We start from the raw sequence: 17332 nt of genomic DNA, 5'->3' as shown, positions 1-17332 counted from the left end.
TAGATAGAGTTAAAGTGTACCGTTTATTTATATGGGTATGCGTATATATGTCAATATATATATAGAGTAAATTAATGCACGCATATTTAAAGTACTTTAAAGGTTTTAGAGACTTACAAACTTTCAAATTTGTATATTAAATACAAAGTTATGATTATTTTTATTTTGGTATTTATTATATACTAAAATTATGGGCGAAATCGCTGTGACACTATCACAGACCAGAACTTGTTCATCTTTTTGTCAGATTTGTCATCAATGACAATTAATTAACTTTATATTAAATTCTTTTGAATGCTATACCAATTTGTGAATTTATATAGTAATTTTAAAAATATTTTACTTCAGAATAAATTGCATGCTGACTGGATTTGCAAAATCATTGTGACCAGTCACAGACTAGAGCAACTTGCTCATCTCTAGGACAGATATGTCATCGAAATCCTATACGATTTATCGACATAGCAGGTTGTTAGCTAAATTTGCAATGGATAAGGATTCCGATTCCACGGTCACCTCCTTGGACGAAAATACGGAAAACTTCTGCACAAACCCAACGCGCGATATTCTGGCCGAAGGCATCACAAATCTCTTCAAGCCCACCATCGAAAAGCTCGACGAACGCGTCGCATCGACCATACAACTGCAATCAGAGCTGCGTGGACAGTTGGATGCACTGGCTGCCCAGCTGCGGGACATTGAGAAGGCACAGAACCAAATACCTGAATTCGCCGACAAGGTCAAGGAGTTGCTGAACGTCAAGCACAAAGTGACCATTATCAGCAACGTCCTGAGCAACAGCCAGGAACGTTTGACAGGTCTGCACCGGCTCATCGAGAAAGAGCAGCGGAGACGGCAGGCGCTGCTCGACTCGGCTCTGACCACCAACATATCGTAGACATGGAGACGCCACACACCGAACATCTCTCCTCAGCCGACTATGAACATGTCTATGAGCCGGCGGAGGACTCATTTTTGTTGCTTGATGCCTTGGAAGCAGACTTGGAGTTTCTGGACACACTGCAGCCGCGGCTGTGCCTTGAGATCGGGTCTGGCAGCGGCGTCATCATCACCGCACTGGCCAAGCGCCTGGCCAACACCACCCACTGTTTGGCCACGGACATCAATCCCAAGGCATGCGAGGCCACGAAGCGGACAGCGATCCGGAACGGAGCTCGACTGGATAGTTTGCGCTGTAATCTGACGGACGCACTGCGTCGACGCTGCATAGATTTGCTGCTCTTCAATCCGCCCTATGTGGTAACCAGTGATGAGGAGCTACAAACCCAACAGCTGACAGAAAAACCCGCGACAGAGCGCAACTTGGTCTTTTCCTGGGCAGGCGGCACAGATGGACGGCGTGTGACTGATATTTTATTGGAGCAATTGGATGACATACTCTCGCCCAGCGGCGTGCTCTATTTGCTGCTGCTGCACGAGAATAAACCAGATGAAATAATCGAACAATTGAAGCGGCAAAGGTTCGAGGCTGTCAAATATATGGAACGACGCATTCCAGGGGAACATTTGTATATATTAAAAGTCAAGAGAGTTGCAAATTAATTATATATATTAAATTAATGTAAACCAATTCTATTTGAAGACCCAATCAAAAACTTACTTTGAGCTTAGCTTGCTAGTGGTTTGGGTCTTGACTAAATGAAAAAATTAAATATCGATAGTTCATTTTGTCGTGGAATTCAAAAACAAATGAAAAACAATATTAAAGAAACTTACATAGCTTAGCTTGCTGGTGGTTTGAGGACTAATTTTGAAATAATTAAAAGCAGAGTGATATAAAGCAAATCTAAACTTAGTTAGTCGTGGTTCGAGTATCGGGTAAATTAGTGTATTACATTATCGATAATTACATATACGCTGTTATGTTTCAAACCATGCAAGTGATTCATTGCTGATATACTAATTGAATTGATACGCCAGGCGGTCTTAATTGAAACTGGAAAATACTAGAATGCATTGCAAAGTAATTTTTCAGCTTAATTGGAGAGTGAGTGAAATCGAGTTTTGAACTACCCTCTGCATGCAACCCCCAACCCCTCATGAAGCTGAAACTGAAAATGTAAAACAAACCGATACGATTACGGCACCAATCAATGAATTATGTATCACAAAATGTACATACACGCAAATACACATATGTGCGGAATAGGTGTATATAGACATACTCAAATAACTACCCCTACTCGGGTTAAGCACCCTTGCTTAATACTCTAAGGGCGGGTGTGGGATTTGAGGTAAAATTTATGCTGCTGCTGCTGCCCCGCCCAATGAAAGGAAACAAACGATTTTATTGGCATCTGATAAATGCCAATTTTGTTGTTTTTTTTTTTTACGTAATTTTTTTCCTTACGTAATTACAATATTTATTTTCTTTCGATTTTTCGTGGGTTTTATTTACTTTTCTTTCACTACGACTGGATTGAAATTTTTGTTTCCTTACTTTCTTTATTTACAAAGTTTGCATTTAACATTGTTTCTGGTATCAAATTGTTCATATAGAGTATATATATAATATATATGTTATTCATCTGTAAGCCTTTAAATGCTCATTAATATTGCTATATTATGGTTGGTTGGTTAAATTGGTTGGAAAATTGTTGCAACTCATTGATTGTTTATTGGTTTTTGCGTATTTTTTCTTTTGCTCGGTCACCAAGTATCAGTCATTATAATTAAAGTGAGTCAATATGTCAAGTAAGCCCCAAAACTACTTAATAATTATATATATATATATGTATATACGTGTGTGTGTTAGTGTATATAACATTAAAAGTTTTTTCATTATTTCTTTTGTTTTTGTATTTTTACAATTTACAAATGAATTAACTTTTTAGTATTAATTGATTCGCTTTTGCCTCGTTTTTTTTTTTTTTTTAATACTGACATTAAATACTTAAATTGTTTATAACTTAGAGAGTAATGTAAATGTTTGTTTGTGAGTGTGTGTAAATGCTGAAATAAAAGAGAGAGAGAGAGCCCAGTAAATGTAGAATCATACTTCCCGTTGAACAATGCGCACAGTGGGCGCCAAACTTGTGAAACCAATACAAATTTTTTTTCAGACAGAAAATTTCGAGTGTTTTCTTTTGTTCTTTTTTTTATATTTTTCCATTTTAATTGCATTTGCTTTTTCGATCATTCATAAAATGTAACTTCTAATTTTATTAATCAATTTTGTTTTTCTCATTTTGCTTTTGTTATTATTTTTAAGTAAATCATGGGTTCATCGAATTCGTCGTCTCTTCTGCTTTTTCTTCTTCATCATCGTGACCGGTTTGTCATTATTTATGTTTTTTTTATAACTTAAGACTTATGACTTAAAGGAAAGAAAGCTTGGTTTTTGTGTAGAATTTGTTTTTTCTGAGGGGGGATGTTTTCTTTTTACGGATTTTGTTTGCTTTCTCGCACATTGCGAGAATTGTATTTTTTTTTTTATATATATAAAAAAGTACACATAAAATACAATTAAAATAAAATAAGAAATAGAAAATTATTTCTTAAACATTAGAATAATATACTTTTGCGATTTTTTTGTTGCGTTTTTCTCTGATTTTTGTTTTTTGCTTGTAACTTTTTATTTATTATTAATTTAAATTTTTTGTTTGTATTTTTTTCTTGTTTTTTATTTTATTTTTATTTTGTTTTGACTACATTATTATTACGCTTGATCGTCCGAACCGGAACCGTCATCATTGTCATCATCATCATCTGATTGAAAGAAAAAGAGAGATTCGTCTTAGCTTTGGATTGGATTATCGGGAAAAGTGTCAATAACTTACCGTCGCATTCAATGTCGTCCTCCTCACCATCGTAGGGTACATCGTATTCGTCGCTCTCGATTTCACTGTCACCCTCGATGAGATCATCTAATACCTCCTCCTCATCGGAATCGCCATCAGCGGGTTTATCTTTCTTGGCTTTCTTTGATTCGGCGGATTTAGCCTGAAAAGGAAGGAAGGAATCAAATGTCAAGTGAGTAAGGTTTATCGATAACAAAACAAAGGACTGCTATTGCTCTTCCATCGGCGGCTGCTGCTTCAGCTGAAACCTTTGGGGCACCCATTTTATACCCCACACTTCTCCTTGATCAAGGACAAACGTATTGTTGATGGACACAAAATATGAAGCCAACATACGCATGTTCTCCCAACAAGCGTGATTCATCTGTATGGGTGTGTGTGTGCGTGTACACGGTCGTAAAAAGTATATTTTAAGCCCACAAAACAAGAAAATCGCCCTTTACTGGGTAGCAGTAGCAACAGCAGCAAAGAAAAATCGTTATTTTCGCCGTAAAAAAGGCATTTGAAAAATGCGCGCGTCAATGGAATTCGCTGCAGCAGCACGCACCGACGAGGGGAGAGAGCGAGAGAGAGTAAGAGAGCATAAGCGGACGATTGCCGCATTACAAGTGCAGCTCACCGCTTACATAAAAACAAGCCTACAGACATGTACGTGTATTTGTATATAAAGCGGCATATTTACTACATAATGGAAAAACAACAATCGAGAGGGCATATGTATCCGCAGCCGTGAGATACAAAACCAGCCAAGCCAAGCGTGCGTTCGACCCACTGTGACCGAAAGCCGAGCAGACAAGCTGAACCCGAAGCGAATCAAACCGAAAGACGAGCAGCGTCGCTAACGTCGCAGCAGCTGCTACACGCTAGCGTTAGCATATATGTGTATGTATATATTATGCATATATATGTGTGTGTACAAAAGAGAGCGTCCTCACAGCGCTGTCGCTGTCATGGCAGAACTGTACCTGAGAACGCGCGGCGTTCAATGGCTGTATGAATGAACGGCTCACGCACACACAGATACGACAGCTGCCGTAGAAAAAGGCGCAAACGGTTGACCGACGACGACGCCAGCGTCGCTGCTGTGATGTGCGTTCATATGCGGCTGATGCGTGGGTTCAAAACTCAGTTAACCAGCCAACAAGGCAAATACATAAGGCAGTCACGTTCCCATGTAAATGAAAGAAAGCCTGTAATACATAACCATGCTATTGTTTGTATGTGTGCGAAGGCATAATTTAACACAGCGATTGTTACAAAGCAGACAACAAGATAACTGGGAAAATGTGTGCAAAATATGCGGCGCGTTCTCTCAAGCACAACAAAAACCACGATGAAGTCTTAAGTAAAATACTTATGCTACAAACCAGGCATTACAGCAAACAACCTATAAAACAGGGTCATCCATGATAGAGGTTGTTAAGCAATATGTATATGGTCATTAAAAAGAAAATTCTAGAAGAAAACTGACATTAAGACAAACTAAAAGCAAGTTAGCAAACGGTCGGGTGCTTAGCTTTTTTTTATCGTATCTGTTGATAGATAATTGCAAATCGTTAATATATCTATGAATTATTTACATATGTATGTATTGAAGGCTTATACATGTATATAAAAACTAAATGCTATTTATATGATTATTTATTGACATTATTATATTTATTAAAATCCTGCTCAACAGTAGGCAATAGATTCAAGAATTTCATACATTAGTGTTACATCGGCAGCTTATTTCAATTAAGGAAGTTGCACCACCCTGTGAATGGATTGTTTTTATGAGCGCCCGCCATCCATCGATATACATACACCAGTGCATACATAAATGTACCAAAATAAATACAAGTAAGGCGAAAAAAAGTGAAAGATAAATGTAAATGGGCATATATACACAAACAACACATGTCTGTATACAGAATGTGTACATAAGTATTCACACGAACGAAGAGCGGCATTGGTGAGAGGGAGAGTAATGTGTTGAAGAGAGCATGAGAGAGGAAGATAGGGAGAGTAAAACGACGGCGTTCTCAATGAGAGTACGCGCGCTAGTTAAACTGTACATTTTTATTTTGAGTTTGTGACAAATCAAATGATTTGCTAATTTATGCTATTTATTCTACAGATAAATCGTGCCTCTCTACTTTTGAATATTTTTATGTTTATCAAAATATGTGAATTTCCGATTATGACATAAAAACAAGTGAAAAAAAACAGATTGGAATGTTGCGGCAGCCTAAAAAACTGGTTCGCTCTTCCTCTCTATACACATCTCACTTATCGCTCTCTCTTTCTCCCTCCATGTCCATCATCCGCTCTTGTAACATGGCGGACCGCCGCTGCCTACGCCGGCCGGCATTGTTTTTAGCTGAGAGTGCAACATTGTGGCTGGCGCGCAATTTGTTGTTTTACTTGTCTTTTGTATTTGTAGCTGCCTAATTTGGTAAATACATTCAAATACGACCGTCAAATTCTAGTATCAAGAGAGTCGTCAGCAAAGCTATAACAAAAATGCATTTTCCTATTTAAAGAGTATTTAGTATGCACACACTTATAAACCTTGACTATGTGGGTGTGTGTGTGAGTTGCAAGGCCGCATTGCTAGCAACGCTTTTAAAGTTTATCTCTTGGCTTTTTGCGTCTTGCTGTTTCCTTGTGTAATGCTAATGACCTATGTATGTATGCCGTATTCCAGTATTCACTTGCTTTGTTTTTTGTTTCTTTTTCGTTTGTACTAAAATTGACGCTCTCTCTCACTCTCTCTATCTTTTATTATCTCTCTAGCCAATAACTGTACCGCCCCACCACCGCGGGAGTTCGATTATTAGACATCCTAACCTCGATTTGAACCGAACAACAAATAATCTTTGATTACCGACTCACAATCGTCTTAATTTAATCGTAAACAACAGCATTTACACACACACATCTTTATATGTATATTCTGATATATACACAATCTCAAACTCAATGCTTCGTATGTAAAATAACTATTTATGTATTTGTACATAGATGAGACTGCGCTCTCTCGTTGTGCTCTTTTGCATTCTCTCTTCACTCTTATTTCTCAGAGCTTGCTACGGGAGCTATCGGTAGCTGAACGTTAGAAAGGCGGCTGAAACTGAAAAACGTGTGTATATCTATTTCTAGAAATTTTTTTGCCAGTTTTTTTTTTGCCGCCAGATTTTGTAATTTGCTTTCGGTGGTAACAACAAAAATGTATGAATCATTCGCAAAAGGAGGCAAAATTAGCGCGTAAACAAAAATGCCTGCAACAACAACGGCAAACCGTTAATCGATTGAGAAAACAGCGCGTTCGATAGCTCGATCGATAAACGCATGACGCGTCGCTGAGAACGACGGAAACAAGAGAATGAAAGACAGTGACAAGTGCCTTCGTTTGTTTTGTTATTAAACAAGCACACATACCCTACAAAGGGAAGCTTACGACTGATTGGGGTATATTGCGTGAAACTGTACGAGCTGAATAGAGAAGATCCTTTTTTCTTCGAAGAGAGGATGATTTAATTTGGGGGTTTATTGGATACTTACTTCAGCTTGCCTCTTTGTGCCTTTGACGGATCCCTTGGCGGGCGCAGCAGCAGCATCTGCCGCATCGGCACCGTCCTCACCATCCTTGGCCGTGCCGTTATCGGCAGCAGCCGCATCGCCAGCAGCATCGGCGGCCGCTGATTTGTCCTCGGCAACTGATTTGGCTTTGGCTTTGAGATCCTCCTTCACATCGCTGTCGCTGACGGCGGCTACCTTCTCGACGGCAACATCACCGTTATTTTGTTGTTCTGTGGCTGCAGACATTTTGTTGTTTTGCTTTTGAGCTTGTTTGTAAAACTTTTATCTTTTTGTTTTTTTGTACAGTTATATAACGAGCATGCGTCGTTATATTTAGGCTTAAGTTGTAATGATTATTGCGCGGGTGAATTTCAGTATCCGTTCAAGTATTGTATGTATACTATTCCAACGCTTTTGCTTAATTTGATTGCTGTGTGTTCAAGATATTATTTTGGGTTGTTGACAAAATTAGCGCAAAATAGATAGATTGTTCCGAGGAGGGAAAAAACGAGAACCGCACCGCACGAAGCACACAAACACACTGTCTGAAATGCTGCTACGTCCTGTGTATTTAAAAGATACAAGAGCGCATATGCACACAAGGCATACGCCGACGAACGCGCTGCCTGCTCTCGTTTTTTCTCTCACTCTCCCTCTCTGTCGTACAGACCGGCCGCTGTTCGCTCGCTTATCACTCGCTCACGCTCAAGCCGCTGTCACTGTTCCCCTCTCTTTCTCTCACACTCTCAACATGTGTTCTCTCGTTCTGTCGTGTATGCAGTACACTGAACAAAAAAGCACGGCGGCATTTGTACAGCAGCAGTTAGCAAAGTAGAGAAGAGAAGACAACAACAACATTAGGCAGGTAGCGGAGGCGAGAACAAAATAACAAACGCCGCCCCAGCCCCCGTCTGTGCGACCCACCAATAACGTTCGCTGACCGACTCTACAAATAATTTTGCAATAATTTTTAGATAAAATAATAAAATATTTATAATATAGTCTCAGCTTTAACGCGGGTACAAATATACAAAATATTCGTATATGCGTACGCTATTTGGTATATCTGTATGTCTTGTCTGATTATATTTCGGTATTTTGTATTTTTTGTTTTCTAACTGACCACCGATATGTGTACCCGTCGACGGCTCGTACAAGACTAAACCTACCATCGCACACGGGCCGGCTACAGATTGCAAGCAGTGTGTTCTTGTACAGCTTAAGCATCTTAGATATTGGCTTATTGTTCGAAAATCTCTATTTGGTTGGATTCAAAACCTATGCTAATTGTTAGAATAAACACTCCTCTTTCATTGGGTATCCCATGGATGCAGCTACGATCAAGCTGAAATTCAAAACTGACACCTCGAGTGGGTTTCTTGACGAATCCCATACAAAATGCGCTTGCTGCTCGTGAGTGAGTACAGGCACAGCCAACGGCGACGTCGACAACATGTTTGGCGGTAAATTTGAAAATTGCCGGCCGTGGCGGTTGGCTTGCCCGTTACGATTCTTGCTGGTGGTTGTTGAACGCCATGGAGGGCTGCTTGATGTGTTGGCTTCGGTGGCAGGGGCTTGGAGCTGGGCAGCTTACTGGCTGGCTGGATGGCTTGTGGACTGTCTGGTTGGTGGGGAGGGCCCACACGGCAGTTGTATGGGCAGCAACAGAAGTAGCAGCGACTGCGACGGTGGCAGAGGCAGCGGCTGGCCGGGCAACTTTGGCGTTCTGTCGCCGCGTCAGTTGCGCGTCTGTGGCGTGTATATGCTCTAGCTGTTGGATTGCATACTCAGCGGCAGTGTGTGTTTGGCTTATTGTTTGTGCCACAACATATTTATAGAGTGGACCTAAAAACATGCGAGTAATCAGGTCAATTGGACTTAAGATACCTAATGCCCATCATCAAGTTTTTCTAAACTAAGAGAATATACTATAAATATGTTTATTTCTAAATATGAGCCAGATGTTAAATTAACTTCAAAAATTGTGAATTGCAACGAGCTGTTAATATATGTACATTGATATATTCATTTGCATTACTGTTAATTACATTTAAACAAGGTTCACCCCGTTTGTCGTACTTTTTATGTATGTATATGTGTGTGTCTTTTGAGAGCATTTTGCATCTTTTATTTCTTTTCAGTTGATCCCACACACATTTGATGGTTCGACAATTTGCTGTCTCTGTTCATTACACGAACCACACTGGTTTAGGAATTGACTAATGAGCTAACGTTCTTCTACGCTCTATTGTCGCTTAGCTAGCCACTCTCCCTCTCTATCTGTCTCTTTGCTTCTGTCTCTTTGAGCTACTGCTGCTGCTAGGCTGCCACAGTCGACGTTTTCTGCTATTTTTATGCAAAACAAATAAGTATAGTTTGTAATCTGAATAATATGAGAGCCGCACACAAAACGTTAATTAAAAGCGACGCCACGTTCTCCTCGCGAATTGGTTGGATGACAGTCGTCTATGGGCCGCATCTACCAGTTTCTAGCGCTCTCCAGCACGCCACATTCAGCACACCTGTAATCGTGGAACAATCATATTGAGTTATCATATTTAAACAGCGTAGCAACGGCAGCAGCTACTCGTCGTTCCACGGCAAACAACATTTGTGATTTTGCTTGCTTTTGTTTTTGAGCCTTAACATTTCTCGATAAGCCGATTTGCGTCTTCGTTTGATTTTTTGTTTTTGTCTTATTTCTCTTTTACCCTATTTTTGGAGCTCGACTCTCTAGTTAGTGTTTTAGCACTGCTGAAAGCTATTGTTTCAATATTACGATTCATGAACTCAGGACTGCTGTACGGTTTACCTGGTTCCATGTTTTCCCTGTACGACCACAAGATTTCAAGGTTAGCTATAGAGGCACTACAATAAAACTACAAACAACCCATATTCCAGCCGGTCAACTGTCGGTTGCTTCAGAGAATTGCGATAAGAAAGGTGCAACCTTTTATATTCGGGCAACGTTGGCGGGGAGGAAAATTCTAGAGGTAGTCAAAAAAAGAAGAGAAACTAAATATTTTTCTCAGGTAATCGCAACTATGTTTCGAATAGAGATAGCAATACACATGTCAGATGAAAGCCCTTTAAAATATATATTTCATTTTAGGCTTTTTAGTTACTCAAACTTTTTGCGCAGTGTACAAACACATTGCGTCTGTTTGCTGTAGCATGCAACAAAAAGGTGTTAATCAAAGCAATCGATTCTTTTTGCTGCTTATATGTATGTATGTTTGTGTGCATTTGCACTGTTTAACGAAATTGTAAAGGTTTTGATTAAGATTTGCTGATAGTAGATCGATGTAACAAAGTTGTAAATATATACATACATACTTATATATTATATAAATCCTTTACTCAAATTTGTATTCATAACATTCATAGCAGTAAATGTACATACATAGTGTATTTATTTGGTTAAATGCATACAAATGATTTTAGCAATGGAAAATGAAGGTGAGAAAATTATGAAAAACTTGCAAAGTAATATATGATATAAAAAATGTACATATGTATGTATGTATACATACATACATGCATATAGACAATGTATTTTTGCCTGGGCTGCAGTTTATTTAATATAAGTAATTGTATTTACAGCATCGCCAAAGTCATTCTGGCCGATTCATTTCAGAGTTCATTTCACTTAGGATTGTTTGTGTGAAGAGTAGAAAAGAACTAAAAATCATGAACTGGTTTGGCCGACGCGAGCAGAGAGCCTCAACCGAGGGCAACTTCGACTACTGCTGGGGAGAGCTACTCTGATAAGCGTCGCTATATGGAACTTACAAAGCGAAACGCTAGCTGCTGCTGTTCCTCTGTATTATTATGATTATTATTTAGACGTCGCTGGCGTTGCTCAAGTCGCGTTACGCTAGCATGTGCGAATGCCTAGTGTTTCCACACGAGTGCAGCGATTAGCTGAATGCCCTACGCTCAGAGAGAGTGACAGAGTGAGAGAGATATATGTAGATAGATAGCGCGAGAGTCTACGTCAGCGGACATTTCACACGTAAAAATTCAATTTACTTTGGCGATTTTGGTTTCAGTATCGAGAATACATGACCCAAGTGTGTGTTATCATTCTGCCATGGAGCTTATTGTGTTCTTTCTTTAGCGATTGCTTTGATTGTGCAGAACGACGCCACGCCCTCTCACCTCCCTTAAAAAGTGTCACTTGACGCATTGGCTCGGGATCGGCAGCGTCAGCGGCAGCGGACTGAGAATCTCAGCTGCAATGCATTCGCATAGACCTCTTCTGCCTGCGCCGCGTGTTGTTGCCCTGCTTTTGTGTTGGCATCTGCGTCATGCATTTGGCTGCAATGGGAACGTTTTACTGCGTGAGGATGGACAATGGGGGTTGGGCGGTGGTGCCGGTGGTGGTGGTGCTGCTGCTGTCGTTGTTGTTGTTGGTGGTGGTAGTTGTACCGACTCGGCGATTGGGTGAGAAGCACATGAATGAATCATTCGCGAAGAGCAAATGTTGGCGTCATTTCATATCTAGCTGTGTGTATCCATGTGAGAGAAGAAACAAAAAATCTACACCAACTGTGCACAATTGCCTTAGAGAGCTGCGTTGTCATGTCATAGCCATTCATTTATTCAATACATAATTACTCACACACACATACTCATTGACTACAAAGTCGTTTGGGAAATGTACATACATATTAATATGTATTGATTAATATATGTATATTTGTATGCGCATTCAAAAATGTGTTAGCTACGTTAGTTGATAGTAAGTTGAATACTTTTTCTTGACTAATAAATTTTTGGGTTTGCTTAAAAATATTTCCAAGCGATTGAATTTGCCGCCAATTCAAATGAAATGCGGCTTCATGTCGCTTTGCAGCACTACACTGCACAACGCTGTTCAACACAGTTGCCAGTGCTGCATGCGATATGCACAGCAAATGACTAAATTTCAATTGGAGGCAATTCAAATTAGCCTAGGCGCTGGCCGATAATTCAATCTAACGCAAATCTTATTAAGGTTAATTTTAAACTCTTAGCAGCTTAAAAAAGGCGGCACTGCGTGGCTGCGGCATTATCTTTGCTTGCTTTGGCAACCCTAATCAAGCTACCCACTTAATGACCTTGCGCTGACATTGCCGCACAGCTGTGGGTCAAGTCGCATTCGCACAAACGAAGTCTATCCAGAAGTTTGTTAGATACAATTTGTCAAGCATCAAAATGGCCTTCAATAAGCTGAGCATCGAGAATCTGGAACTGGAGGGCAAGCGCGTCCTTATGCGGTAGGTTTCATGATGATGAACTTGATATAGCGATATGCATTGAAGAGCTGAATATTGCATAAAAGAAATTTTCTTTATATTTCTTCTGTTTTCCCGCAGCGTGGACTTCAATGTTCCCATCAAGGAGGGCAAGATCACGAGCAACCAGCGCATCGTCGCCGCTCTGGACAGCATCAAGTTGGCCCTGTCCAAAAAGGCCAAGTCTGTGGTGCTCATGTCCCATCTGGGTCGTCCAGATGGCAACAAGAACTTGAAGTACACCCTGGCGCCGGTCGCCGAGGAGCTGACTAAATTGCTTGGCCAGAAAGTTATCTTTCTGGATGATTGTGTTGGCCCCGCCGTGGAGGCTGCCTGCCAGGATCCGGCACCCGGTTCCGTTATCTTGCTGGAGAACGTGCGCTTCTATCTGGAGGAAGAGGGCAAAGGAGTCGATGCCAGCGGCGCCAAGGTGAAAGCTGATCCCGCCAAGGTCAAGGAGTTCCGCACCAGCCTGGCCAAGCTGGGCGATGTCTATGTGAACGACGCCTTCGGCACGGCGCATCGTGCCCACAGCTCCATGATGGGCGAGGGCTTTGAGAAGCGTGCCGCCGGCTTGCTGCTCAATAAGGAGCTGAAATACTTCTCGCAGGCATTGGACAAGCCACCAAATCCCTTCCTGGCCATTCTGGGCGGCGCCAAGGTTGCCGACAAGATACAGCTGATCGAGAATCTGCTGGACAAGGTCAATGAGATGATCATTGGTGGCGGCATGGCCTTCACCTTCCTGAAGGTGCTTAATAACATGAAGATCGGCGGCTCCCTGTTCGACGAAGAGGGCTCCAAGATCGTTCAGAAGCTGGTGGACAAGGCCAAGAAGAACAATGTTCAATTGCATTTGCCCGTCGATTTCGTCTGCGGTGACAAATTCGCCGAGAATGCTGCCGTAAGTGAGGCCACCGTGGAGGCGGGCATTCCGGACGGCCACATGGGCTTGGATGTGGGACCCAAGACGCGTGAGCTCTTCGCCGCGCCCATTGCGCGTGCCAAGCTGATTGTGTGGAACGGGTAAGTAAAACTGAACTTGGAAATCATCCAAGTGATGTCTGATGATTCTCCTTCCTTGTAGACCACCTGGCGTCTTTGAGTTCCCCAATTTTGCGAACGGCACCAAGGCCATCATGGATGGCGTTGTGGCAGCCACCAAGAATGGCACCGTTTCCATCATTGGCGGCGGCGATACCGCCTCCTGCTGCGCCAAGTGGAACACCGAGGCGCTCGTCTCGCACGTCTCCACCGGCGGCGGCGCCTCCCTGGAGCTGCTCGAGGGCAAGACACTGCCGGGCGTTGCCGCCCTATCCAATGCCTAAGCGGCGTCAGAAATTCATTATCCAACACACTAATCTCTCTCTGAATTAATTGTTAATGTTAATGTTGTCATTGCTGCGCCAGGCACCGTTTATCACGTAAGACCCCCAAAAATTCAATAATAAAGTGAATATATAAGTTAACTAGCTACACAAATAACTACCAAGTGTTGATTCTCATTTAACTAACATAATTTTAATATAGTCTATAACTGCGAGCTGTCTAGTTGGAAAATGTGCTAAATTGAAATTCGTATATAGATGAAATTGGAATGCTAATCAGCACATTTATTTTCCAAGTAGAAACGCTCGCTGCTAGTTAGAAAATCAATAATGGATTTTATTCTACACTGCGAATGGTGAGGGGAAAAGGGCGAGGAAAGTAATGTTACTTGTTAATAACATGAGAATTATACCTGAAGCAAGTCAGGTCATATAAAAAAATATTTCAAAGAGAAATATATTCAATATATATATCAATAGTTTCTTTTTTTTTACAATTAATCTTTTTATTTTTTTTTTTATTAAATTTGCAAGTTATAAAAAACGTAAGCTAATTATTTATCATCTTGAGTCGCATCTATAAGCTGAGTACAAATATAGTTTGTATAAATGCCCTAGAAGAAAAATACAATAATCAAGAATAAAAGAAATATTTAAGCTTACACTTTATAAATTCTGAATACAGTACAAACTTACACTTAAATACTTTTGCTAGAATTATTTGCGAGCAAAGTTCGCATCCATGGCAGCCGAGGTGCGCTGTATGTTGTTGAGATTGGAGCGAATGCGATTGCCGATGGACGTTTGATTATCGATGGCCTTCTTCACCTCCTTGTTGATGAACTGTTGGTCAAATTCGCGGGCCTGATTTAGTGCTTCCTCGCGTGCATATTCCTCACGATGCTTGTGCACGACCTTGGTGCGATCGGCCTCGCGCCAGACAGCATTGTCCATCATCTCGCGCAGACGCGCCTCGCGCTCACTTTCGGTGAGCTTCGGCTTCGCTTTCTCTGGCTGACGAGTAACAGGAGGAGGCGGAGCCATAGCTGGCTTGGGACTAGGTCGACGTCGCTCATTGCTGCGACTTCTTTGACGTTGATCTCGGCGTGGACTGCGACTTCTGCTGCGCCTGCGTCGTTCTTCTGGTCTTCCGTTCTTTTGCTTTGTTCGCTCATCTGTTCGGCTGCTGCTTCTCTCCGCTCTTCCTTTCTTTTCTTTAGACTGTTTGTCCCCTCCTCTGTCCGCCTCCCGACTGCTGCTTCTTTCGCCTCTTGATTTACTCTCCTTGGCTTTTTCCGATCTCTCAATGCTTCGCCTACGCATTGTCTTGGTCTCCTTCATCAGCTTTATTCGCTCGTCTGTTCTGCTGCTGCTTCTCTCGCCTCTTCTTTTCTTTTCTTTTGACTTTACTCTGCCATCCTCGCGGCTGTTGCTTCTTGTTCCTCTTGCTCTACTCTCCTTGGCCTTTTCCGATCTCTCATGTGCGCTGCTATCGCTTCGGCTACGTCTTTTTTTGCTCTCCTTTGTCTTTTTAGATCTCTCAGCTGCCCTGCTCTGCTGCCCTGTTCGCTCATCCGCTCTGCTGTTACTTCTATTCCTTCTCTCTTTACTCTCCTTTGTCTTTTTCGATCGTTCATCTGCGCTGCTGTCGCTTCGATCACGTCGTCTTCTGCTCTCCCTACTAGACTTTGTTTGTTCATTTGACCGACTGTCGCCTCTCCTTCTTCCCTTTTTCTCTTGCTCATCAGCGCTCCTCTCACGTCTGCCTTTGCTCTCCCTGATCTTCTTCGAGCGCGTCTCATCATCGCTGCTATTACGTCTGCCTCGACTCTCTTTTGCTCGTTTTGTTTGCTCCTCAGAGCTTCTGCTTCGACTTCTACCACGCCTTCTTCTGCCTGCCTTTGACTCCTCCTCGCTGCTATCGCTATCATCGCTGCTGCTGCTGCTACTGCTACTACTCCTGCTAGGACGCTTTGATTTCTTCTTGCTCTTCTGTTTCTTCTGCTTTGTGGCCATATCCAGCTGTTTGGTCAACGTGCGGTACTTGGCATCCAGCAGTTTGTCCAGCTTAAAGTCCTCACTTGTGCTCTCACCTTTGAGTTTTTTCATCTGCTTGGCCAGCTTTCTGTCCAGATCCTCGTTGCTGTCATCGCTATCATCGCTGTCGTCCTTTTTGTTCTTCTTTTTCTTTGACTTTTTGCTCTTTTTGGACTTTTTGTTGCGCTTTGCTGCCAGTTCCTGCTCCGTTTTAAGTAAGCGATGGATTTCCTTTAGTTTCACTGGATTCTCCAGCAGCTTGCGTCGCGATTCCATTTCTCTCTGTTTGATGAGCATCAGCGGATCCTCCATTGTCTTGCGCTGCATATCCACCTGCTCGGTGGATTGCATATTACGATATTCACGTATAGAGAACGGCACACACTCGTGCTCGACATGGTTAATGGACTGCTTAACGCCCAGAGTGTTTTGCTCCTGTCGCTTCTCCTCCGCCTGCAGCTGCTCAAATGATTTATCTATTTTGCGACCCAGCAGATATTCCTCTCGATTGATTAGCTCTGCGCTATCTGGAATTATTCGAGGATTAATGTTTAATTACACTTAAGCACACTATTTATATACTTTTATACATCCATTCGAGCTTTGCTTCGCCTCCATTGCTACTGTTTAATACGCCCGAATTCTCTCCTATGCGCCGCAGCTCTTCCCGATCCCGCTCTTCATTGATCTCCTTACGCAGATCATCCAGCTTGCGTTGCTCTTCTTGCTTTGCCTGTTCCGCTTTCCAAACTCGCTCCTGATTTTTCATCGTGTGCGGATGCCATGATTTTTTCAAGTTCTATTTGACACATACATATATGTTTTTGAAATATATGAGTTTAATTTTAATGAGTTCTAGTTCTTACCAAATCTCCGCCACCCATGCTGAGTTTTGTTTAGGTTTTATTTAAGCAAAATATACGTATAAGAAAAAGCGTCCTTCCCTCTTATCTTTTTGCCAAAACATATGATAAGCAAGGTATGCAGGTCATAAGACTTTTTGTTGGGCGGCGGATATGCAGCTCATAGGATATTTTTAATAGTAATTATGGCATATATATGTTTTATAATATAAATAATTAAAACCAGTTTAATGGAAAGGCTAAGAACTTTTTATGAAACTAGTCACAAACCATTGTTTCATATACATTAATTATTTTACGATTAATGTTGCTTTTGCTAGCAGCGATCAAACAGGTGTTAATAACAAAATTTATCGACCGCCGCCATATTATGCTGCAACATCGATATATCGACGATAAACAATAACTAGAAACTTAGCCGCGAACTAAAGGTTAGTGTA

General features: G+C 41.5%; 5 protein-coding genes across 9 annotated transcripts; 3 read left to right on the top strand and 2 right to left on the bottom strand.

The window, feature by feature from the left end:
* The first annotated feature begins 429 nt into the window (after positions 1 to 429).
* LOC6577405 (SNAPIN protein homolog) lies at positions 430 to 898 on the top strand. The gene has a single exon (XM_002003336.4). The coding sequence runs from the start codon at positions 431 to 433 to the stop codon at positions 896 to 898; it is 468 nt and encodes a 155-aa protein (XP_002003372.2). The 5' UTR covers position 430.
* On the top strand, positions 898 to 1591 carry LOC6577404 (methyltransferase N6AMT1). Its single transcript, XM_002003335.4, has one exon. The coding sequence runs from the start codon at positions 901 to 903 to the stop codon at positions 1561 to 1563; it is 663 nt and encodes a 220-aa protein (XP_002003371.1). The 5' UTR covers positions 898 to 900; the 3' UTR covers positions 1564 to 1591.
* A 2060-nt stretch (positions 1592 to 3651) lies between these two features.
* On the bottom strand, positions 3652 to 8584 carry LOC6577403 (bacchus). Of its 3 annotated transcripts, none has more exons than XM_015165652.3 (4): positions 8509 to 8584; positions 7368 to 7815; positions 3801 to 3963; positions 3652 to 3729 (listed from the first exon to the last, which is right to left on the bottom strand). In XM_015165652.3, exons 2-4 carry the CDS (start codon positions 7629 to 7631, stop codon positions 3680 to 3682), a joined length of 477 nt encoding a protein of 158 aa, XP_015021138.1. In that variant the 5' UTR covers positions 7632 to 7815; positions 8509 to 8584; the 3' UTR covers positions 3652 to 3679. The 3 variants fall into 3 exon arrangements, with proteins under 3 accessions (XP_015021138.1, XP_043864826.1, XP_002003370.1); XM_044008891.1 differs by lacking the exon at positions 8509 to 8584 and adding an exon at positions 8438 to 8505; XM_002003334.4 differs by lacking the exon at positions 8509 to 8584 and having other exon boundaries at positions 7368 to 7939.
* A 3825-nt stretch (positions 8585 to 12409) lies between these two features.
* On the top strand, positions 12410 to 14149 carry LOC6577402 (phosphoglycerate kinase). Its single transcript, XM_002003333.4, has 3 exons — positions 12410 to 12646; positions 12746 to 13690; positions 13752 to 14149. Exons 1-3 carry the CDS (start codon positions 12585 to 12587, stop codon positions 13990 to 13992), a joined length of 1248 nt encoding a protein of 415 aa, XP_002003369.1. The 5' UTR covers positions 12410 to 12584; the 3' UTR covers positions 13993 to 14149.
* A 348-nt stretch (positions 14150 to 14497) lies between these two features.
* Positions 14498 to 17057, bottom strand: LOC6577401 (pre-mRNA-splicing factor CWC25 homolog). 3 transcript variants are annotated; one of them, XM_044008889.1, is made up of 5 exons: positions 16896 to 17057; positions 16612 to 16828; positions 15467 to 16556; positions 14689 to 15430; positions 14498 to 14606 (listed from the first exon to the last, which is right to left on the bottom strand). In XM_044008889.1, exons 1-4 carry the CDS (start codon positions 16911 to 16913, stop codon positions 14710 to 14712), a joined length of 2046 nt encoding a protein of 681 aa, XP_043864824.1. In that variant the 5' UTR covers positions 16914 to 17057; the 3' UTR covers positions 14498 to 14606; positions 14689 to 14709. The 3 variants fall into 3 exon arrangements, with proteins under 3 accessions (XP_043864824.1, XP_015021137.1, XP_002003368.1); XM_015165651.3 differs by having other exon boundaries at positions 14499 to 14606; positions 14689 to 16556; positions 16896 to 17055; XM_002003332.4 differs by lacking the exon at positions 14498 to 14606 and having other exon boundaries at positions 14627 to 16556; positions 16896 to 17055.
* Between the last annotated feature and the right edge of the window lie 275 nt (positions 17058 to 17332).

The sequence above is a fragment of the Drosophila mojavensis genome, unplaced genomic scaffold, assembly GCF_018153725.1.
Source record: "Drosophila mojavensis isolate 15081-1352.22 unplaced genomic scaffold, ASM1815372v1 contig_36, whole genome shotgun sequence".
NCBI classification, from domain to species: Eukaryota; Metazoa; Arthropoda; class Insecta; order Diptera; family Drosophilidae; genus Drosophila; species Drosophila mojavensis.
Note: the sequence above shows the minus strand (reverse complement) of the source record. Positions and strands in the feature narration are given on the sequence as shown.

Coding starts and splice junctions, on each gene's coding strand:
- LOC6577402 (XM_002003333.4), top strand. CDS start 12,585: ATGGCCTTCAATAAGCTGAGCATCGAGAATCTGGAACTGGAGGGCAAG. Junction 12,647..12,745: donor GGCAAGCGCGTCCTTATGCG/GTAGGTTTCATG, acceptor GTTTTCCCGCAG/CGTGGACTTCAATGTTCCCA. Junction 13,691..13,751: donor AAGCTGATTGTGTGGAACGG/GTAAGTAAAACT, acceptor CCTTCCTTGTAG/ACCACCTGGCGTCTTTGAGT.
- LOC6577404 (XM_002003335.4), top strand. CDS start 901: ATGGAGACGCCACACACCGAACATCTCTCCTCAGCCGACTATGAACAT.
- LOC6577401 (XM_015165651.3), bottom strand. Junction 16,557..16,611: donor GCTCGAATGGATGTATAAAA/GTATATAAATAG, acceptor GAATAATTCCAG/ATAGCGCAGAGCTAATCAAT.
- LOC6577405 (XM_002003336.4), top strand. CDS start 431: ATGTCATCGAAATCCTATACGATTTATCGACATAGCAGGTTGTTAGCT.
- LOC6577403 (XM_015165652.3), bottom strand. CDS start 7,631: ATGTCTGCAGCCACAGAACAACAAAATAACGGTGATGTTGCCGTCGAG. Junction 3,964..7,367: donor GCACAAAGAGGCAAGCTGAA/GTAAGTATCCAA, acceptor CTTCCTTTTCAG/GCTAAATCCGCCGAATCAAA. Junction 3,730..3,800: donor GGACGACATTGAATGCGACG/GTAAGTTATTGA, acceptor TCTTTCAATCAG/ATGATGATGATGACAATGAT.